This window comes from Bos grunniens, chromosome 21, assembly GCF_055505025.1.
Source record: "Bos grunniens cultivar Pamir isolate PY7600 chromosome 21, Bosgru_T2T1.0, whole genome shotgun sequence".
Lineage (NCBI taxonomy): Eukaryota > Metazoa > Chordata > Mammalia > Artiodactyla > Bovidae > Bos > Bos grunniens.
This window is the reverse complement of record NC_141185.1, coordinates 47,157,078-47,180,743: the sequence shown is the minus strand read 5'-3', so window position 1 is coordinate 47,180,743 and position 23,666 is coordinate 47,157,078. Positions and strand designations below refer to the sequence as shown.

The window sequence follows — 23,666 nt, the reverse complement described above, 5'->3', positions numbered from 1 at the left end:
TCAGTCTCAGTTTCAGTGTCTTATTTATAAATCTAGTGGTGGGTGGGATTAAGGCACACAGTCATTTTACACAAACTCTAAGGCTTTTGCTTACATAAACATTACACGTTATGCAAAAGTTTAACTCTGTAATGTTCCCTTTCTTCTCAGTTATATGTAAATAATGCTGTATTTTGACTCTATTTACTTTTATGGTATTTAATGTAGGTTGAGTTTACAATGTTATTTCACCTCCAGATGTGCATTTTTGCTGCCTCCTCTTCTGTAAATCCAGTGATGCTGAAACTTCCTTTCAGAATGAGCACCATATTTCCCATCATTTTAATGGCCATTATAATGGTTTTATTCAAATAAAATACTTGTAAGTATTTTCCCTCAAATTTTGGTAGTTAGTCCATTGATCAATACGGTGAGATGAGCTTTATTGCTCTGTCCTCATATCTCTTGAAAAAAGTTCATTTGGTTTAAGAGTAATATTAAGAGCACAAGTTTCATGATAGGTCAAAGATATTAAAAGGCAACTTCCTGAATCTGCCTTCTGCTGCCTTCTTTCTTAGCAATCTGCTCTAGAGGTTGACATCTCCAGATACGCTTCTCCTATATGCTCTGGATCTAACTCTCTCCTCCACACCCACTTCCTGCAAAGCCATCCTTTCAGGTAACTGTTTTATTACAAAAGATTTGATAAACCAAGTACTCATGCTCAGCTATAAATAAAACGTTAACAATAAGATAAGGGTTTTCCCCATACCCCTCTTCATTACATCAGTAGGAAACAAGCCAGTGCTGGTATACTAAGATAAGTCTTTATACTACAGAGTACTTAGCCCAGAGAGTTAAGAATGGCTTGGCTATATCCGAAGATCCTTTCTGAAAGCAGGTACGAAAGTGAAGTGTGAAAGTGTTAGTCACTCAGTTGTGTCCAACTCTTTGTCAGCCCGTGTGTTACAATTCGCCAGCCACCTCCATCCAAGGAATTCTCCAGGCAAGAATCCTGGAGTGGGTAGCCATTCCCTTCTCCAGGGGATCTTCCTGACCCAAGGATCAAACCTGGGTCTCCCACATTGCAGGCAGATTTTTTACCATCTGAGCCACCAGGGAACCCCAAAAGCAGATGGGTTATTAAAAATACCTGTCAACTGATAAAGCACAGCCACTGACCTGTTGGGCCACACCTCTGGAGCAGGGTCCTGGAGGCTGTCTGCTGTGCCAGCTATTGACACTAGTTAGATCTCTGGATCGGAGAAGGCAATGGCACCCCACTCCAGTACTCTTGCCTGGAAAATCCCATGGATGGAGGAGCCTGGAAGGCTGCAGTCCATGGGGTCGATGAGGGTCGGACATGACTGAGCAACTTCACTTTCACTTTTTCATTATCATGCATTGGAGAAGGAAATGGCAACCCACTCCAGTGTTCTTGCCTGGAGAATCCCAGGGACGGGGGAGCCTGGTGGGCTGCCGTCTATGGGGTCGCACAGAGTCGGATGCGACTGAAGTGACTTAGCAGCAGCAGATCTCTGGATCCAAGGGACCAGGGAGGATGCCTCTCAGAAAGCTTGGAAGAAAAGTGTTTTCCAACAGTACTTAAATATTTTCACACTGCTACAATAGGGCATATATGGTCTGAGTATCAACTCTTCTTGGAAATATGATGAGTCCTCCTTTTAACATGGGTTATTTTTGCATTCAGCATGGGTAATTTATGTGGTGGTGGGTTTTTTTTTTTTTTGTAAATAGTGGTTATATCAGACTGCTCCCTGTGTATTTAAAATCAGGAAAAAATAAAAGACATGGTTTCTGCTTCATGTGGGAGAGACAGAAAAGAACATCAAAGCAACTTAAGGATCATTGAAAAGTAGAGAAGAAAAAAATAAGTGTCAAGTGAAATTCATCTCAAATAGGTAGTCTCTTGTAATAGCATATAGACTAAGCATAAGGAATCTTGGCTCCAAGTTTGTCTTACAAGGTATCCGACCTTGAGAAAAGCAAGCACTTAAACTTTGAGCTTATTTGTTCACCTGCAAAAATGGGGATACACTTGTCGCTCTCACAGGGTTATCATAAAAACAAGTGACCAGACATATAAGAGCTTGAGAATGGAAATGAAAGCCTGTGACCATTAAAACCTCAGTTGTATATAATTGGTGCTGCATAAGTATTTGTTTAATTAGTGAGAGGGAAGGATTTGATAAACTGTAAAGCATGAAATTAAAAGATGCTTACTCCTTGGAAGAAAAGTTATGACCCACCTAGATAGCATATTAAAAAGCAGAGACATTACTTTGCCAACAAAGGTCTGTCTAGTCAAGGCTATGGTTTTTCCAGTGGTCATGTATGGATGTGAGATGGACTGTGAAGAAAGCTGAGTGCCAAAGAATTGATGCTTTTGAACTGTGGTGTTGGAGAAGACTCTTGAGAGTCCCTTGGACTGCAAGGAGATCTAACCAGTTCATTCTAAAGATCAGTCCTGGGTGTTCATTGGAAAAACTGATGCTAAAGCTGAAACTCCAATACTTTGGCCACCTCATGCGAAGAGTTGACTCATTGGAAAAGACCCTGATGCTGGGAGGGATTCGGGGCAGGAGGAGAAGGAGACGACAGAGGATGAGATGGCTGGATGGCATCACCAACTCGATGGACATGAGTTTGAGTGAACTCTGGGAGTTGGTGATGGACAGGGAGGCCTGGCGTGCTGCAATTCATGGGGTCGAAAAGAGTTGGACATGACTGAGCGACTGAACTGAATTGAACTGAAAGCATAGTATTGATATAAAGGATGTGGTAGTGGTTCAGTCGCTCAGTTGTGTTTGACTCTTGCAACCCAGTGGACTGTAGCCCACCAGGCTTCTCTGTTCATGGGATTCTCCAGGCAAGAATACTGGAGTATGTTGCCATTTCCCTCTCCAGGGGTTCTTTCCCACCCAGGAATTGAACCCAGTGCTCCTGCATTATAGGTGGATTCTTTACTAACTAAACTACAAGGGAATCCCAAATGAGGTAGGCAGATTGAGAACTAAAGATGTGTGATTGTTTCCTTAGGTGTATTATTATACAGATTAGCAAAAGAACAAAACATTGTATCCTTCAGAAAATAAACGCTTCAAATATGGAAGACAGAGAGGAATTCCCTGGCAATCCAGTAGTTAGGACTAGGTAAATGGCTTGGGTGTAGTCCCTGGTTAGGGAACTGAGATCCCACGGTGTGGCCAAAAAGAAGAAAGAAAGTTTATATCAAAGTTGAACCAAAATTACTGGCATTTGTTGTTTGGAAATTGACACTGGCTTTACAATGTTGATTATGGAACACATCAAATTAGTATCCTTTGAGATCAGTTTACTAGAGATTTAAGACAGGAAAAAAAAATTTTTTTTTCTTGAGTGCTAGAAGGATTTGCCCTGGAGGAGGAAATGGCAACCCATTCCAGTATTCTTGCCTAGGAAATACCATGGACAGAGAAGCCTGGCAGGCTACAGTCCATGGGGTCACAAAGAGTCAGACACGACTGAGCAATTAAGCACAGCCAGAGTATAATAACTGTGGGTTACTGCTCTAAGAATAGTTTTTAGGTTCTTGAAACCATATAAGAAAAAGCCAGTAAGAATCCCAGCATAGTTTTGGTTTCCAAAGCTACATTCCTTATAACATAATGCTCAACAGACAAGGATGTAATGTTCCCTTTGTATTTTATTCCCCTAAAGGAAATATAAAACTTTATGACACTTAAGGGTAATGAAATGTCAGTTTTAAGTTTAGAATCCCAAAAAGCAAGGAAATGATCTTTTACCCGGAAGATTACTGATATCACTAATTTTGAACTCTATTGAAAGCACTACCCTTTGTTTCTAAATAGTTTTTAACACCTTAAAAAATTCCCTAGACTTTGTATTCTGTTTGATTCAGTCAACTCAAACACAGATTTCGCTATGTATTGAAATCTATGCTCTGGACCTTTGACTTCTTTTAATTAGCACTACTGTTTGTAGTGAAAGGGAATTTTTGTTCTTGTTAGGAAATAAATACTCCCAGTTTGAGGTGGCTTGTTAGAAAACTTCAGTTAGCTGGAAATGCTATGTGTGAAAGCACTGACTCTGGTAATGTTAGATAAATTGACATATTATATATATATTTATATATTTTATATATATATATAAATTCACTGAAAAGTTTCTTTGGGTTTTTTCTTTCACTGTCCTGTGTTTTAACCAAAGAAGCTTATTTGATATCAGTTCAATCACTCAGTCGTGTCTGACTCTGTAACCCCATGGACTGCTGCATGCCAGGCTTCTCTATCACCCACTCCCGGAGCTTGCTCAAACTCATGTCCATCAACTTGGTGATGCCGTCCAACCATCTCATCCTCTATTGTCCCCATCTCCTCCTGCCTTTAATCTTTCCCAGCATCAGGGTCTTTTCTAAGGAGTCAGTTCTTTGCATCATGTGGCCAAAGTATTGGGGCTTCAGCATCAGTCCTTCCAATGAATATTCAGGACTGATTTCCTTTAGGATTGACTGCTTTGATCTCCTTGCAGTCGAAGGGACTGTCAAGAGTCTTCTCCAGCACAATAGTTCAAAAGCATCAATTCTTCAGCACTCAGCTTTATGGTCCATACATGGACCATACATGACTACTGGAAAAACCAGAGCTTTGACAAGACGGACCTTTGTCTGCAAAGTAATGTCTCTGCTTTTTAATACGCTCTCTAGGTTTGTCATAGCTTTTCTCCCAAGGAGTAAGCATCTTTTAATTTCATGGCTGCAGTCACCATCTGCAGTGATTTTGGAGCCCAATAAAATACATATTAAATACATATATTTGATAAATAATATATATAAATGGGAACTTTGAAATACATCAGGCTTTGGTTAATTCTGTGTGAAAAATCTAATTATATAGGTCACTCAGAGAATGTTTCCTCTGTTTAGATTTATAAACTTAGATATTTTAAAAAATTTTTCCAGTTTTGAGCTTAGAATGAATTAAGACCAACAGTAGTAAATATTCTTGACATCTGTAGAAATTAATGATATTAATTTTTAGATTAATGCTTAAGAATTCAGACCTATTCGGTTTGACATGCTGTAATAGCTAAACATATTTTCCTGGGTCTTGCTACATCAAATTATTTTGGGGCCTGTTCTTGACTGGAGAACCCCAGGGATGGGGGAGCCTAGTGGGCTGCTGTCTATGGGGTTGCACAGTCGCCGAAGAATTGATGGTAGACTATACCATTCAGCTGTAAGGTAACCTTCTAGTCTGACACCTTTACTGGGACCAGCTCTTGGGGAAAATAGGGATGGTAGCAGAGATCCCATGAGCTGTGGAGATGGCAGGGGAGGGCCATGCTGGCTGCATGGGTCTCAGTCAGTTGGACTGCTGAGAATATACCAGGGTTGAAGAGGAAGTGACCTCAGCAGCTGGTAACACTGCTGAGGCCTGCATGTGCCAGAGACACATGCTTATCTGAGTAGTTCGTTATCAGTGCTGTCAGACTGGAAAATGGGATGAGCTGTGGATAACACCCCTCAGATTTTAAGATTTATGGGATGGCATGGGAGGAGGTTAATGAGGACAAGTTGTTCCTCATCAAAATTGCTCATAAGTGATTTGATCACCCCCTTGAAGGATTAAGTGAAAGCATTTGTGCAAAGTAAACATCAATGGGTGGGGCACAGACTCAGTGCCCAGTCAGCATCAGGTTTGTGCCTCCAGAAATAGAGTGGGTACCTCGGCCGACGTGATTACATAAAGTGCAGCTCACAGATCTCCAGTGTCTCTGTGTACTCATGGGCTAATTCAGTTGTTTTCACTCCTGGCCCCAGGGGGTATGGAGAGCCCCATGTATTAATTACCAGTTAGGTTTTCTCCGGGTTTCAGTGACTTCTGAGATGCCTTGAGGGGACGATGTGATGATGATCTCATGGTTTTTTTATACTGTGCTTTTAACTCACTAAAGGATCTCCTGCCTCTTTGAAAGAGGTAAATAAAACTGCTCTAACTGCTAAAGTCCAGAGCTTTTTTTGTGTTTGTGTTTCTCTTTTTAAAGTTTCCTTCACTAATATGTTTTGTGTGTATACAAAATAATACTGTAATAAGTAAAACTAGACAAATGAATAATCTGCACCTAACCAGTGATTCTGCCCTGTTGTGAATGCTTCTGTCTCTTTTACCAGGCCCACACAAATTTATATAAATTTGGTCTATATGTTTTTCCTTTATTAAACTGAGGTTTTTTATATATATATATAAATTCACACGTGTGTATAATTCTTTGTTCATACAACAGATTATAACAGCCATCACTCCAGGTAAGTAGCCATAGATTAAAAATTAATGACTTAATTTTAATAACATGACATGGTATGGTATGGATATACCATTGATTATATGACCATTCTCCAATAGGTAGACACTTCGGTTTCCTTTTTTGCCTCTACTATGCCATGTTGCTTTTATCCATATATCCCCTGACGCTCTTGTGTGTTCTGTTGGGGTGGTCTCAAAAATAGAACTGTTGGGTTAAAAAAACCTGTATTATTTCATTTTAATAAATACTGCATTTCCTAAAGAAGTGTAGAAATTTACATTCCCATCAGCAACATGTGAGTTTGCAGGTATGTTTTCTCTCTTCCTCCCTGTGACTTCAACTTTTTATCTGGATGGCCACAGGCTTTTGTACCTTCAGAGAACTTTACTGGGTTGTGTTTCATTGCTGATCACTGTCATATTTCACCTGGAACACCTTCGTTCTGTAAAATAATCTTATTTATCCAATATTTTGATTGTATCTTCAAATCTTTGTTCCATTTCTTCGGTTCTCTCCTCCTGCTATGTGTTGGTTTTCCTGTGTCTGACTTCTGGATCTCTCATTTTCCTTTCTTTGCTCACTTTTATCCTGCCCTCTAAACTCCATGTCATATTTTCAGCCTCTTCTCTGTTGTGTTGTTTTCAATAGGACCTTTATTTCTGTGATGCTTTTTAGATTTTATTAGCCACACTTCAGGGGCTCAGGATCCACATGTGACTAGCAGCAACTGTCCTGGCATCACAGTTCTATAATCGGACTAAAGGCTTGGGGTTCTGTGGACTTGACTTGCTCCCTTATCCTCCACAGTGCTCCAATTCCTCAGGTATGTCTGGGGAAACCTAAGGCTCTGAAGAGATTTCCCAGAGGGACAGAAGGTACTCACTAGAGGATCCCACTACACAGTCTATTTGGCAGGTGTGTTCTTCACTCCAGTTAATAAACTGGCATCCTTTTAATTCCTTGTCAGTTGTCCAGCCCAATTCTGTTTTCAAAGACAGTGACTAGATGGGATATCTGAAAGCTGCAAAGTTAAGGGAGGCACTTGGGACCTTGCTGGCTCCACCAAAGCGCTGACCCACCCTCTCGAGTACTCAGCCGGCCCTGGTTAATAATGCCAACACTCTGGTCTGTGCTAAACCCAGAATGTGAGGGGATTAAGTCTAAGGAATGTCTCTGAGGAGACCAGACAAGAAGGACCAGAGATTCTGATATTGGTAGTCAGGCACAACAGAAAGGGATTCCTAAGAGTACTCATTTCAGAAGGAATTGAGAATCCATTCCCTTCTTTAAACTGTGTGTGGGTTTCTGCTGTTGCGTTATGGTGCCACCTTTTGGATGTAAACTGAAAATCTAGCCTTATAAACTTTGTCTCTAGTCACAGGCATTAAGAAAGTCTGAAGTAGGGGCCCATGATGGGTTCTAACATTTCTGTTCTACTTTATGGTTAAGGAACTACCTAACTGAATGTCCAGAATGTAAGAGAGGGATGCTGGCGGCCTGAAGCCCAGAGAAGTACTGCCTCCTAAAGTGAGTCTTTCAGTTCAGTTGTTCAGTTGTGTCCGACTCTTTGTAACCCCATGAACCGCAGCACTCCAGGCCTCCCTGTCCATCACCAACTCCTGGAGTTTACCCAAACTCATGTCCATTGAGTCAGTGATGCCATCTAACCATCTCATCCTCTGTCACCCCCTTTTCCTCCTGCCTTCAATCTTTCCCAACATCAGGGTCTTTTCAAATTAGTCAGCTCTTCGCATGAGGTGGCCAAAATACTGGAGTTTCAGCTTTAACATTAGTCCTTCCAATGAACCCCCAGGACCGATTTCCCTTAGGACGGACTGGTTGGATTTCCTTGCAGTCCAAGGGACTCTCAAGAGTCTTCTCCAACACCACAGTTTAAAAGCATCAATTCTTCAGTGCTCAGCCCTCTTTATGGTCCAACTCTCACATCCATACATGACCACTGGAAAAACCATAGCCTTGCCTAGACAGACCTTTGTTGACAAAGTAATATGTCTCTGCCTTTTAATATGCTGTCTAGGTTGGTCATAATCTTCCTTCCAAGGAGTAACCGTTTTTTAATTTCATGGTTGTAATCACCATCTGCAGTGATTTTGGAGCCCCCGAAAATAAAGTTAGCCACTGTTTCCCCATCTATTTTCCATGAAGTGATGGGACCAGATGCCATGATCTTAGTTTTCTGAATGTTGAGCTTTAAGCCAACTTTTTCACTCTCCTCTTTCACCTTTATCAAGAGGCTCTTTAGTGAGTCTTTAGCTGTTCGGAATTTTAAGCACTGTAAAGGTGCCACCCGCATGCTCTGGTTCTCTCCATCCCCCAGCTGGCAAACTAGTGAGGAGGAGCTCACGGCCATCGGGAGTTCAAGCTCCCTGTTTCTGCCTCCAATTTGGTCAGTGTAGTGTAGACAAAGCACCTAGCAGTGTCTGGCAAGCAGCAGGCACCGAAGTTATTAATTTACTATTCTTAATTAAATCATTTTTGCAAGAGTAATTATCATGTATTAAAGTGAAGATGATAGATTACATATGCACTGCTAGACCACCACCATATTATCATCACCAGAGTTGGATAAGTATCTTTCAGACCTTGTTCATGGGCTGCCTGAAAGGCTGGACCCTCAGGACAACAGATACGACAAGAAACACAGCAGTCACTTAAATTTAATGGGGGGAAGGCAGAGCTATAATCATATTATCTGACACATGTTATAGGGGTGGGGGTTTTGTATCCTTGTCCTAGGTCACTGGGCCTGTCTTAATGTTCTTGGAGGAAGAACAGGGTCCAGCTGAAGAAAGCTGCATTAACTACACTTTCACATCAGGTCAAGGTACCCAGGCCTTAGCTGTGATTGTTATTAATGGGGAACAGCCCTCCTGTGCAGGTCAGGAGAGCACAGACTGCTAAAAGGCAACCTTGTTCGCTGAGGAAGAAAGGGAAATCATGTCCCCAGATACAGCTCCTGGACCAGTTACTACCTCTGGCAACTGCTTTTGATGACTGGATGTTCTTTTTTCAAAAGATACAGTGCGTTTCTCAAAAAAAAAGTGACTAGGCAAAAACGTTCCTATGTTAAAATATGGCTATTTAAATAGATGATTGTGGTAGATATCTGTTACTCCTATCCAGACTCCTATTTCTGTAAGTTTTCCTAATTTGTATTCAAGTACTTCCCCTTCTCTGCTCTCTCCTGTTTCTGTTTAGGCTGAGCCCATCTCCAGCTCTAGGATGGACCCTGATTAGTGTAAAACAGTGAGAGTAACTCTCCTCATTAGTCACTGGTTTAGGCACCTTGTGTTACAACCTGGCATTCTCTGACAATAGGGGCTGGTTTAGAAACTTCGTGTGACCTGATCTGGGCCAAGATACAAGGAGAAGCTGATGGAGAGCTTTTGGAAAAGAAATACCAAAGCTCTTATGAGGCCCTTTTTCCAACTGGATAGGTGGATGAGAAGCCCAAAACTGCTGCCTTTTTGCCTCCAGGAAGGAAGTGGGCCTGAGGGTAAAGCTGGCACTGCTGAAGTAAGTCAGGAAGGAAAGTAGGTGGGTCCTTTATGACATCACTGAACTGCTGATGAGCCAAACCAACCCCTAAGTAAACCCTGCCTCTGAGACTTTTCAGGTATGTGAGCTAATAAATCCCTTCACTGCTTAAGCCAGATGAGTTAGGTTTCTGTTACTTATCAGGGAAAGCATCCTAACAAACAAGGATTCATGTAAAGACCACAAGTAAAAAAATGCCTGTAGCGCACACACCAGAATAGTGTTGAAAAAGAACAGAAAGGATTCTGAAGCCAAGACCACGTAAAGCAGAGCACATCTGGCGGCAGACGGCGTAAGAGAAGGGAGCTGAGTGCAACCTGTGCTCTGCCCTTTACTCTGATTTCGGATGAGCCGCCGCACTGATTGTCCTTGGTTCCTCTCAACAAAATAAGTTGTACCGGACAAGTGGCTCCCAGTTCTTTTACCATCCATCATTTTTATTATTGGTCCTTTTAGTGGATTTTATATTTTTAAAAACTTTTGTCTATCAGGTTTTTCTCATGTACTTATTAGACAAAGCAGACAACTGCAAATCAACTCTTCCATCAGCAAAGTTAGTAATTATTTAGATTACCTTAATTACTATAGTTTGTATTGAACATTTAAAAACAAGATACTTATTATTAGTTTTTGAAGCCTCAATATAGATATGACTTCTGACAGGACAGGCTTTCACAAGTATTGAAAATAGTTTCCAGATCGTCTGTCTTCTTTTGAAGATCTTAGGAGATTCATAAGGACAACAGATTTGATGACTGGAGTTACCATCCAAGAGGAATATTAACATGAAATTACAAATCTTTTTTTTTTTTCTTTGCTTGGTAGTGTTCCGCTCATGAGATCTGAGTTTCCTGACCCGGGATTGAGCCTGGGCCGTGGCAGTGAAAGTGCTGAGTCCTAACCACTGGACTGCCAGGGAACTCTCTAAATTGCAAGTCTTGATTGTTCTTTTTAACAAAATGCTCAACAGAATTTTAAAAAGACAAAAAAATGCTGCATTTACATAAAAGTGAAAGTCGCTCAATCGTGTTTGACTCTTTGTGACCCCATGAACTACACAATGCATGGAATTCTCTAGGCCAGAATACTGGAGTGGGTAGCTGTTCCCTTCTCCAGGGTATCTTCCCAACCCAGGGATCGAACCCAGGTCTCCTGCATTGCAGGCGGATTCTTTACCAGCTGAGCCACCAGGGAAGCCCAAGAATACTGGAGTGGGTAGCCTATCCCTTCTTCAGTGGATCTTCCTGACCCAGGAATTGAACCAGGGTCTCCTGCATTGTAGGTGGATTCTTGACCAGCTAAGATACCAGGGAAGCCATTTACATAAGCATTTTAAAATATAAAGTGACACTACGAAGCAGTGTGACAGGTTTCCTCTGTCACTTTTAAACTGGATTAGAAGGCAGTCCCCAGAATTCCAGTAATTGCTGTGGAAATATTACCATTTTAATTTACAACCAGGATAAACTGCATTCAGCTAGAAGCCAAAGGATCTAAGTTCTAGTTGCCATCTTGCACCAAGTGATCCTGAATACTCTCAACTTCTGAAGTCAGAAGCCTCATCACAAAATGAAAGGGGCTGAATCAGGTCATCCTAAATATCCTTTCCAGTTCTGTACTCTGTAATTCTGTGAAAACAGAGTAACATGTCCCGAGCTGTTTGGGATCAGGGATTTGAGAACCTAAGTTCCATGTCCAGTACTTTTAATCTTCATACTTCTTTTTTGAGTCCTGTTCTTATAAAATATATTTACACATTCTGTGTATTTAAGTGTATTTTAACAGTCTCTCCATCATTAGCAATAAAAAAAGTTTTTCAAGGACGTACTTTTCATTTCTTGCTTTTATTTCTTTTCAACTTGCTTTTTCAATTTCTCCAAGATCTCTTCCGGAGGTGTGGAGGCCAAAAGCTTCACCACTTTTTCACGAGATTTACCACCCTGGACCAAAAGGAAAAATCGGTGTCAGGACAACACACTAAACTTTCTAATGCTATTAGTGACAGCAGACTTCAGTTGCTGAGGATACACCACCGTGTCCTTGTGGGGCTGTCACAGGTGGGCTAGTTTTCCTGGTAGCTTAGTGCTGCTTTCTCCTAGCCATTTCTGGTCTATCCAAAGACAGATTCCGGTTCAGTACTTTTTTTCTTTTTCTTTTACAATTCCCCAGAGGTTTTACCTTCATACATCAATTCTGTAGTAATAAAAATTAGGCATTTTCAAAATGAGTATGGAATCTGGACGTACAATATTCTGTTTTCAAGTAATACTTTTGTTTAAATTACCAAAACAAACATTGCAATTTAATATAAACTTTGATTAAAAATAATTCTTAATATAGGATTGCTATTCTCTATACTGTTACACATTTCTGAAAAATTCCAAACAAAAAGTGACCACATATCCAAGTGCTATGATCCCACAACCGATTAAGACAACTATAAGAAGGATTTGTTTAGAAACATCCTTTAAAGAAAGTAAATTCTGAGCAGGTATTTATCTAGATGGGTAGAAGCTGCACAGGTGGAAGCATGGGGAGGGCTTTTAGGCAGATGTTAGGGCATGCGCGCTGGCAGAAAATCAGAAACGACCTGCTGTGGAGGAGATGCGGAGGGGCATGGCCTGATCATATGGATGCTTAGGTGTTGGTGTTCGTCGCTCAGTCGTGCCCGACTCTTTGCGACCCCATGGACTGCAGCCCACCAGGCTCCTCTGTCCATGAGATTTTCCAGGCAAGGATACTGGAGTGGGTTGCCATTTCCTGCTTAGGGGAAGCCTACTAATCAATGACTCAGTGCCCACTGGATCCTGGATGGGAGCTACAGAATATAGCACTGGAAAACAAGCAGAGTTGTAAGAAATATAAGCTTGAGTGGGTCTTACTCCTGCAGATTCTATTTGAGTAAGCCTGAGGTAATGCCCAGGAACCCGTGTTTTAGAAATCATTCCCAGGTGATTTTGATCACCACCTCTAGTGCAGACCCTTGTAGTGCAGAAGTATTAATGACTTTGTATGAGCCATCTCTTTAATGAGTGTCTCCCAGTGAGCAAGTACATGCTGGACCAGATGTGCTTGATGGACTCACTAATGGAGATTACAAACAACAGGAAGCATTTTAGATGTTTCTACTAAGGTGATGAGGGAAGAGACAAGCAAGTTTAATCTGACAGAGCAGGTACAGGCATGAACTCAGAAGGACTAAGGCATTTGGGAGGAAGGGGAGTAGGAAGAATTATAGATTTTTGGTGATTAAATGTATACGAGAGTTAAAAACAACTGGTTTTTCAATTATTTTGAAAAGAAAAAAATTGGTGTTTTAAAAGTAATGACTGATGTAGTACTCAAAGATGTTGAGAGAAAGAGAGGCCTACCTTATCCAAAACCACATCACTCTTCCTGAGTTCTAAGACTTTGGAAAGATAGCGACACAGCTCCGCGTTAGCCTCTCCCTCTGTCGGAGGTGCGGCAATGGCTACACTCACAGCCTCGGTTGTCACGTCTGGAATGAGAACAGATCCTCATAGAGTTCCTTTTCTTCATGAAGTGGGGATATTTTGTAAAAGCATTTGCATTTGTCTGGCATACAGTAGGGATTCAGTGAATAACTGCTGAATGAAGAATGATGAAGCTCATCAGTTAAAGAAACATAACCATGCTACTTCCATTATAGAAACCCAGAGAAGAAAATTGGTTTTCACCTGCTGACCAAGGTGGGCCCACAGAGTCCTGAGCAATAATCTGGAATTAGGAGCTGGAAACTGCTCCTGGTCTGATAGGAAGAGCCCCAGGCAAGGAGTCAGGGGAGCTGGGCTTTAGCCCAGCAGTCACTGAGAAATGAGTGAATGAGGTAGCTCACAGATTGTACAGGGCTGTTCAGAGTTTCCTCATTAGGGAAGTGGCAGCACTGCATTAGGTTCACCTCAGTGAAATGCCTCTCTGATGTTTTTAAAATGTATTTATTTAGTTAACAGCTACATAGCACTTACACCAAGTTTAAGGGCACACAAACATATTTTAAGGGCTTTACCAATAATAACTTCATTCCTATAGTTTATCATCTCCATTTTACAAATGAGGAAACTGGAACCGAGAAGTAATGTGTTCAGGGTCACATAGCTACAAAGTGATGTTGTGATTCAAAAATAAACTTGAATTCATGCTTTGAAATCCAGGGACAATGAACACTGCTTTCTGAAGTGGTTCAGGCTTCCTCATCAATACAGCCTTCATAAAGAGCAACCTGCCTGCAGTCCTCCATGTCATTTCTGAGAGGAGTATATATTCAAAGCAGTTTGCAAATGAGCTTGAGCTAGTCCTACATTTGGGGTTACCCAGGCATTTCCATACTCATTCATCTCGCCTGTGTAAACATGGCCACAGTCCACAGAAATGAGACAGTAGAACAACCCTTCTCCTATCCTGTCACTGATTTTATGATGCAGTTTTCCAATTTTAGTATCTTTGAAATCCAGGTGTTAGATGGGAAAGAAAACGTTTAGTTGATGTGGATTTTGTCTGTCTTACTGGTACATAAAGTACCGTGTGTACCTTACAGTTGATGGCCAATTATATCTGATGAAACATGGTATTCCAACAGTATGCAGAGACAGTGTCCACAGTGACTACTTAGAAAATGCTGGCTAAGGAGGGGACAGCCAACACACAGCCACGCTAACATGGCCATAAGCACAAACCAGGCCCAGCACCCCAATTCTGAGGTCTTGTTTTCAAAATATTAAAAAAATTGGAATACAGAGCTTTAGTGGGTGACAAAGACAATCAAGACTACTCAGATCAATGCTTTTCAAACTTTTTCCCCCACTCAGAATCCCCTACCTCCACTCAATTTCCCCTGAAATTCCAACATTTAAAGCAAATGTCAACAGTTCTCAAGAGTCCTCTCTGCTTACCTCACCTGTGCCCACCACAGAGAACCCTGAGGCAATTTTGGGGGTCCAGGGAATAGCTTAAAAGCTTCTAACAGGCCAACTATCTCATCTGACAGATGAAAGAACTGGGCCCAGAAATATTTTGCATAGCCTGGACTGAAAAGCTCACACAGGTGTTGATCATCAGGTTCTCTCCCTCCTTGGACCAATGATCATTAAAAAATAACCGAAACATCTTTCTCTGAACATTTCTACTTTTGGAATAGGACAAACTAAGAATCATCTAGGCCACATATGTTTCTGTATAAGTTCTTTCTAAAATACCTTTTTTAAAACTGAGGTATGATTGACATATAACAGCTGTACAACATAATGATTCAATATTTGTATTTTGAACTGATCACCACAATACTGGCTAATAAAATATTAAAAAAGACAGTGTTCAGTGGTTTTTCATCTAACTTGGTATGCTTTAAATATATACGTATTCAGTTTTAAGCACTAGATTATACCTTTAAATTAGAATTCAGAGTTTAAAAACGGAGGAGCCTCTAACTGCAGACGTGAAAAATACACTTGACCATACAGGATAAATTTTCAGCAAACTAAGGCAAAAGAAGGATGGAGCAGGGGACAGCTGAGTCCTTCATACAAGATCCCTACCCCAGGGTCCAAGTATACCTGTCACAGCATTTTGTTTGGAACCCGGTTTGGCATGGATGGCTATGCTGACACCGCCTTTAGGATCAACTGTCACAGGACCTAAGGGAGGAAGTGGTCTCTCTGGTTCCTTGCTCTGGTTTTTACCCTAAAACGACAAGAACAATCACAGTACAGCTTCACAGTTTACAAAACACTTTCCCACGCATTTGATCCTGCCAGGATTCCTTTTCACCCTTAACCAAGGCAAATTAGGCTGATTAGTCATGTCCAAGGATTTCTGGTCATCTAGAATGGTCTTCCAACATCTTTCACGGCTCAAATCAATTATTCCACAAAGCCTCCCCATCAACTCCACTGTTTTTTTCCTGCCTTGGTAAACCTTAGAGCCGGTTCCTTTGCATTTCCCATTCCTCAGGGGCAGCGACTATTCACTATTTATCTTTGTATTTTAAGCAGCACAAGTTGAACGTTTGTGAACAACCACGGCTGGACGTGTTTTTAAGAGGGGAGGGGTGGAGAAAAAAGGAACAACAGTGGTATTTAAAGGACTTATTGTTATTTAGCCGCTAAGTCGTGTCTGACTCTTTCCTACCGCAGGGACTGTAGCCCGCCAGGCTCCTCTGTTCATAGGATTTCCCAGGCTAGAATACTGGAGTGGGTTGCCACTTCTTCCTAAAGGGGATCTTCCCAACCCAGGGATCGGATCTCTGTCTCCTGCACTGGCAGGCGAACTCGTCGCCGCTGAGCCACCCGGGAAGCTGATTTAAAGAACTACTATGTGTCAGAAGCTGTACTAGGAACTTTCCACTCAACAAACATAAACTGCGCACCAGGGGGGTGTGGAGGCAAAGGATGAGTAAAGATTGAATAAGGACACATGGCCCTTGCCCTCAAGGAGCCCGGACTGTGGACTGGTACACTGTGCTAGGAGCGCCGACCACACACCCACGGGGCATCACCGCGCAGCGAAGGAGGAGGCAGTTCGGCCTCGGGACGACGGGGAAGCTCCCAGCAGGAAGCAAATTTAGAGCCGAGTCTTAGGAACCAACCGAAATCGGCCCTGCAGAGACAGTGAAAGGGAAATGGGAAGTGGTGGGTTCCCGACGGAGGGGTGGGAAGACAGTCGAGGGAAGGAAAGGGGACTGAACGCTGGCGAGAGCCTCCCAGGGAAGTACAGGCCACACCGCGCTGCCGGAACACGAATCGCGAGCCTGGGAGTGCGAGAGCGAGGCCGGAGGGGCGGCAGTCACCGCTCGGGGAGAGGCACGCGCGACGCCGGCCCAGGTGCTCGACCTCTCCGGGTGGCCTGCGGCGCAGCCGAGTCGGGTGGGGAGAAGGAGGCCTGGGACTCGGAGACAACAAGCGGTTAGCGGAGCTTCTACCCACCCGCGTGTCCCGCTTCTCTCCCGCGCTCCTCAACCAGCATTCCTGCGGCCCACCCTCCCACGGCCACGGGAATTGCCACTGGCCTTGTTCGTCGCACCACATTTCTTAGGCATGTCGCCCAAAGGGAGCCGGGTGACAGCCCGAGAACCAGATCCAGCTTCAAGCAGCCTCAACCCGTAGCCTAACAGCTGCATCCCAGCCAGGCGACGGAAGAGCCCTCTGCGCCTGCGCATGCAGCAGCGGAGCGTGGCCCGGTTGGCCTGAGCCTCCGCTAGGGCACGAGGGCGACGCCTTCTGGCTGGCCGGAGCACGACTCCTTCTTCCTGGAAAGACCTGAAGAACTACTGCATGCATGCTCAGTCGTTAAGTCGTGTCCGACTCTTCGGAGAGCCCACGGACTGTAGCCCGCCAGGTTCCACAGTCCACGCAGTTTTCTAGGCAAGAGTGGAGTGGGTTACCATTTCATCTTCCAAGGGATCTTCCCCACCCAGGAATCGAACCCATGACTCTTGGGTCTCCTGTATTGGCAGGCAGATTATTTACCACTGTACTTCCTGGGAAGCCGTGAAGAGATACTGCAAATGGTTAAAAAAAAAAAGAGGGGGGTGGTCTATGATCCAAATGGCAGGAAACCCATTATTAATGTTTATACTTGTTCCTATTTTCTCTTTAATTTCTTTCAGGTTTTAGTAAAGTTGAATTTAAAAACTCAATGTTGTCTTAGCTTTTGCCAATGGAGAAGATGGAAAATGGATTTTTCAAGTGTACAAAGTAGGCAAGAGTAATGAGCCGTGTAGCTTTTGGAGCTAGGATACTATAGCACCATGCTGTCTTAGGAATGATGCATTGTCTAGTTCAAGGGACAGTTTTCAGGTTTTGAATCTCAATGACTGGAACAGGGAAGCAAAAAGGAGATGGTTTGGAGCAGATAGGACTTGAAAGGGAAAAGATTTGTCTAAAACATACTGCATTTGAAGATCCGGCTCTTTAATATCCTATAAGGTTGTCTATTTCCAGGTAAAGTTTTTTCTTGCAAATTAAAGTACTACTTATGTGGGCCTAAAAGAAGGACCATTTGATAACGCAAATAAATTATCACAATTTGTTGGACAGATACTGGAGTAATTACACTTAAAAAAATAGAAAATTCTCATATTTTGCAGTAAATACAGATTGGCAAAGTATCTTTCAGGGTCTTATTGTAAAGTTTGAAAATGGTGACATGTTATTTTGGGACCCAGCAAAATAGTTTCCCAACTTTATAGCTTGGGAGATAGACCTGGGTTTAAATTTGACTTCCCACTACTTACTGACCTTTTAAAACATGAATTTCTTGGCCTGTGAAATGGGTCTTATAATAGTACTTTTCTCATATGATGTCGTGATAAGCAAATGAGAATGTGTGGCAACTGTTGGTGGGAATGCAAACTAGTATAGCCACTATGGAGAACAGTGTGGAGATTCCTTAAAAAACTGGAAATAGAACTGCCATACGACCCAGCAATCCCACTGCTGGGCATACACACTGAGGAAACCAGAATTGAAAGAGACACGTGTACCCCAATGTTCATCGCAGCACTGTTTATAATAGCCAGGACATGGAAGCAACCTAGATGTCCATCAGCAGATGAATGGATAAGAAAGCTGTGGTACATATACACAATGGAGTATTACTCAGCCATTAAAAAGAATACATTTGAATCAGTTCTAATGAGGTAGATGAAACTGGAGCCTATTACACAGAGTGAAGTAAGCCAGAAAGAAAAACACCAATACAGTATAATAACGCATATATATGGAATTTAGAAAGATGGTAACAATAACCCTGTATGCAAGACAGCAAAAGAGACACAGATGTATAGAACAGTCTTTTGGACTCTGTGGGAGAGGGCGAGGGTGGGATGATTTGGGAGAATGGCATTGAAACATGTATATTATCATATGTGATAATATATGATATGATAATATATGATATAATATATGATAATCATATATTATCATCGCCAGTCCAGGTTCGATGCATAATACAGGGTGCTCAGGGCTGGTGCACTGGGATGACCCAGAGGGAGGGTATGGGGAGAGAGGTGGGAGAAGGGATCAGGATGGGGAACACATGTACACCCATGGCAGATTCATGTCAATGTATGGCAAAACCACTATAATATTGTAAAGTAATTAGCCTCCAATTAAAATAAATAAATTTGTATTAAAAAAAAAAAAGAGAATGTGTGTCAAGTGCTCAGTGCAGATCCTGGTGTACAGGAGTCACTCAGGCAGCTCTTTTAATAGGAAATGATAGCGTGACGTTCCTTACCCTCTATCAGAGGAAATAACAAAAATAGTTCTCTCTCACCTACCGAGAGCAGTGGAGAAAAACCCAAGACTGCAAAAAACTGGTGAAGCAGCAGATGGCAGCACTTGTTTTCCACTGTAGATGTTTAAGTTGAGTTGCATTATGTCCATAAACAAAAAGAGCTTCCCGAGTGGCGCCTGCCTGCCAATGCAGGAGAGACAGGAGAAGTGGGTTTGATCCTTGGGTCAGGAATATCCCACGGACAGAGGAGCCTGGCGGGCTACAAACCATGGGGTCACAAAGAATCGGACACGACTGAGCGTCTAACACACCTAAATAAAAATAAAGCTACTAGAAGATCTTGCAGAACCAATCCAAGGAATTTTTGAGAAGAAAACATTTTGAAATACATGTGCAACCAAGCATGCACTGGACTGCACTTTACAACAGCCAAAAAGTGGAAATAAACATATTGATGGGGAGATAAATGGATAAAGAAAAAGAGACCTATGTACACAATGGAACATGACCCTGACAGAAGAAAATGACATAATGTGATTCTCAGGAATATTGATAAAACTAGGGATGATCAAACAACATGAAGAAACTCAAAATCAGAAAAAGATATATATCTTTAGATATCATTTATAGCTGGAATTGATAAACACCCACCAATTTATTCACTGAGAAACATGAAGACTCAGAGACCTAGAAAACAATCTTCTGATTATTAAGGAGAAAGCAAGTGGAAAGGGATAAAATAGAAGGTTAGAGTAAGCAAATATAATCATTGCATGTAAAAAAAGTAATCATCAAAGACCTAGGTATAACAAAGGATTTCTGTGAACACACTGTAATGAATTCCATGGGGAAAAATGCAAATATGAATATATATATATATATATATATATGTAAAACTGAAAACACATTCAGTTCACCTGCCACTCACAACACACTGTATATCACTGTTACTACAATATAGAATAAGGATTAATTTAAAAAAGAAAGCTAGGGAAGAACACACAAGCTTTTGGATATTTGTTCAGGTACGTTCCACACTAAATTACAGCCTTGAATGAAAACTCTCATAAAGCTTTCATTTCCAGAGTAACCACAGTTGGGCACTAGAAAATCCAGCAGCCTTGTGGCCATTCCCAGCAACAGTTACATTAAAAGTTTTGCTTATGAGTACCATGTTGTTCAGTCGCTAAGATGTGTTCAACTATTTGCAAACCCATGGACTGTAGCACGCCAGGCATCTCTATCCTTCACTATCTCCCAGAGTTTGCTCAGATTCGTGTCCACTGAGTCAGTAATGCTATCTAACCATCTCTTCCACTGCCGCCTCCTTCTCCTTTTCCCTTCAGTTTTTCCCAGCATCAGGGTCTTTTTTATGAGTCAGCTCTTCACATCAGGTGGCCAAAGTAATGGAGCTTCAGCTTTAGCAACAGTCCTTCCAGTGAATATTCAGGGTTGATTTTCTTTAGGATTGACTGGTTTGATATCCTTGCTGTCCGATGGACTCTCAAGAGTCTTCTCCAGCACCACAATTTCAAAACATTAATTCTTCGATGCTCTGCCTTCTTTACTATCCAGCTCTCACACCCATACATGACTACTGAAAAGATCATCAGTTCACTTCAGTCACTCAGTCGTGTCTGACTTTTTGCAACCCCATGAACCTCAGTATGCCAGGCCTCCCTGTCCATCACCAACTCCTGGAGTCCACCCAAAACCATGTCCATCGAGTCGGTGATGCCATCCAACCATCTCATCCTCTGTCATCCCCTTCTCCTGCCCCAATCTTTCCCAGCATCAGGGTCTTTTCAAATGAGTCAGCTCTTCGCATGAGGTGGCCAAAGTGTTGGAGTTTCAGCTTCAACATCAGTCCTTCCAATGAACACCCAGGACTGATCTCCTTTAGGATGGACTGGTTGGATTTCCTTGCAGTCCAAGGGACTCTCAAGAGTCTTCTCCAACACTACAGTTCAAAAGCAATTATTCGGTGCTCAGCTTTCTTCACAGTCCAACTCTCACATCCATACATGACCACTGGAAAAACCACAGCCTTGACTAGACAGACCTTTGTTGGCAAAGTAATGTCTCTGCTTTTTAATATGCTATCTAGGTTGGTCATAACTTTCCTTCCAAGGAGTAAGCGTCTTTTAATTTCATGGCTGCAATCACCATCTGCAGTGATTTTGGAGCCCCCAAAAATAAAGTCTGACACTGTTTCCACTGTTTCCCCATCTATTTGCCGTGAAGTGATGGGACTGGAAGCCATGATCTTAGTTTTCTGAATGTTGAGCTTTAAGCCAACTTTTTCACTCTCTTTCACTTTCATCAAAAGGCTCTTTAGTTCCTCTTCACTTTCTGCCATAAGGGTGGTGTCATCTGCATATCTGAGGTTATTGATATTTCTCTCGGCAATCTTGATTCCAGCTTGTGCTTCTTCCAGCCTAGCTTTTCTCATGATGTACTCTGCATATAAGTTAAATAAGCAGGGTGACAATATGCAGCCTTGATGTACTTCTTTTCCTATTTGAAACCAGTCTGTTGTTCCATGTCCAGTTCTAACTGTTGCTTCCTGACCTGCATACAGATTTCTCAAGAGGCAGGTCAGCTGGTCTGGTATTCCCATCTCTTTCAGAATTTTCCACAGTTTATTGTGATTCACACAAAGGCTTTGGCATAGTCAATAAAGCAGAAATAGATGTTTTTCTGGAACTCTCTGGCTTTTTCCATGATCCAGCGGATGTTGGCAATTTGATCTCTGGTTCCTCTGCCTTTTCTAAAACCAGCTTGAACATCTGGAAGTTCACGGTTCACATATTGCTGAAGTCTAGCTTGGAGAATTTTGAGCATTACTTTACTAGCATGTGAGATGAATGCAATTGTGTGGTAGTTTGAGCATTCTTTGGCATTGCCTTTCTTTGGGATTGGAATGAAAACTGACCTTTTCCAGTCCTGTGGCCACTGCTGAGTTTTCCAAATATGCTGGCATATTGTGGCACTTTCACAGCATCATCTTTTAGGATTTGAAATAACTCAACTGGAATTCCATCACCTCCACTAGCTTTGTTTGTAGTGATACTTCCTAAGGCCCACTTGACTTCACATTCCAGGATGTCTGGAATTGACATCCTGGAATGGAAAAGATCATAGCCTTGTCTATATGGACCTTTGTCGGCAAGGTGATATCTTTGCTTTTTAATACACTGTCTAGGTTTCTCATAGCTTTCCTGCCCAGAAGCAATTGTCTTCTAATTTTATGGCTGCAGTCACCATCTGGAGTGATTTTAGAGCCCAAGAAGAGGAAATCTGTCACTGCTTTCACCTTTTCCCCTTCTATTTGTCATGAAGTAATGCGATCGGATGCCATGATCTTTGTTGTTGTTCAGTTGCTCAGTCGTGTCCGACTTTGTGACCCCATGGACTGTAGCACACCAGGCTTCCATGTCTTTCACCATCTCCCAGAGCTCACTCAAACTCATGTCCATTGAGTCAGTGATGCCATCCAACCATCTCTTCCTCTGTCATCCTCTTCTCCTCCTGTCTTCTATTTTTCCCATCATCAGGGTCCTTTCCAGTGACTTGGGTTTCTGCATCAGATGACCAAAGTATTGGAGGTTCAGCTTCAGCTTCTGTTCTTCCAATGAATATTCAGTGTTGATTTCCTTAGGATTGACTGGTTTGTTCTTTTCGCAGTCCAAGGGACTCTCAAGTCTTCTCCAGCACTACCGTTTGAAAGCATCAATTCCTCGGGGCTCAGCCTTCATTATGGTCCAACTATCATATCCATATGTGACTATAGGAAAAACCATAGCTTTGACTACATGAACCTTTGTCAGCAAAGTAATGTCTCTGCTTTCTAATATGCTGTCTAGGTTTTTCATAGCTTTTCTTTCAAGGAGCAAGGATCTTTCATTTCACGGCTACAATCACTGTGATCTTTTTTTTTTTTTTAAATGTTGAGTTTTAAGCTGGCTTTTCCACTTTTCTCCTTCACTCTTATCAAGAGGCTCTTTAGTTCCTCTTTGCTTTCTGCCATTAGAGTGGTATCATCTGCATATCTGAGGTTGTTTATATTTCTCCCAGCAATCTTGACTCCAGCTTATAACTCATCCAGCCTGGCATTTTCCACAATGTGCTCAGAATATAGGTTAAATAAACAAGGTGACAGCAGACAGCTGTGTGGTACCTCATTCTCAATCCTGAACCAATCAGTTGTTCCCTATAGTGTTCTAACTGTTGCTTCTTGACCCACATACAGGTTTCTCAGGAGACAGGTAAGGCGGTCTGGTATTCTCATCTCTTTAAGAATTTTCCACAGTTTGTTATGATCCACACAGTCAAAGGCTCTAGCATAGTCAATAAAACAGAAGTAGATGTTTTTCTGGAATTCCCTTGCTTTCTCTATGATCCAGCAAATGTTGGCAATTTGATTTCTGGTTCCCCTGCCTTTTCTAAACCCAGCTTGAATACCTGGAAGTTCTTGGTTTGTCTACTGCTGAAGCCTAGCTTGGAGGATTTTGAGCATAACCTTACTAGCATGGGAGATGAGTGCAATT

General features: G+C 42.1%; 1 protein-coding gene across 5 annotated transcripts; it reads right to left on the bottom strand.

The window, feature by feature from the left end:
- Positions 1-10,274: 10,274 nt before the first annotated feature.
- On the bottom strand, positions 10,275-17,139 carry C21H15orf40 (chromosome 21 C15orf40 homolog). Of its 5 annotated transcripts, none has more exons than XR_015150015.1 (4): positions 16,886-17,041; positions 15,435-15,561; positions 13,236-13,472; positions 10,275-11,804 (listed from the first exon to the last, which is right to left on the bottom strand). XR_015150015.1 is itself a non-coding variant. In XM_086364351.1 (4 exons), exons 1-4 carry the CDS (start codon positions 17,033-17,035, stop codon positions 11,709-11,711), a joined length of 501 nt encoding a protein of 166 aa, XP_086220477.1. In that variant the 5' UTR covers positions 17,036-17,139; the 3' UTR covers positions 10,275-11,708. The 5 variants fall into 5 exon arrangements, 3 of the variants coding, with proteins under 3 accessions (XP_086220477.1, XP_086220476.1, XP_086220478.1); XR_015150014.1 differs by having other exon boundaries at positions 16,362-17,007; XM_086364351.1 differs by having other exon boundaries at positions 13,236-13,363; positions 16,886-17,139.
- Between the last annotated feature and the right edge of the window lie 6,527 nt (positions 17,140-23,666).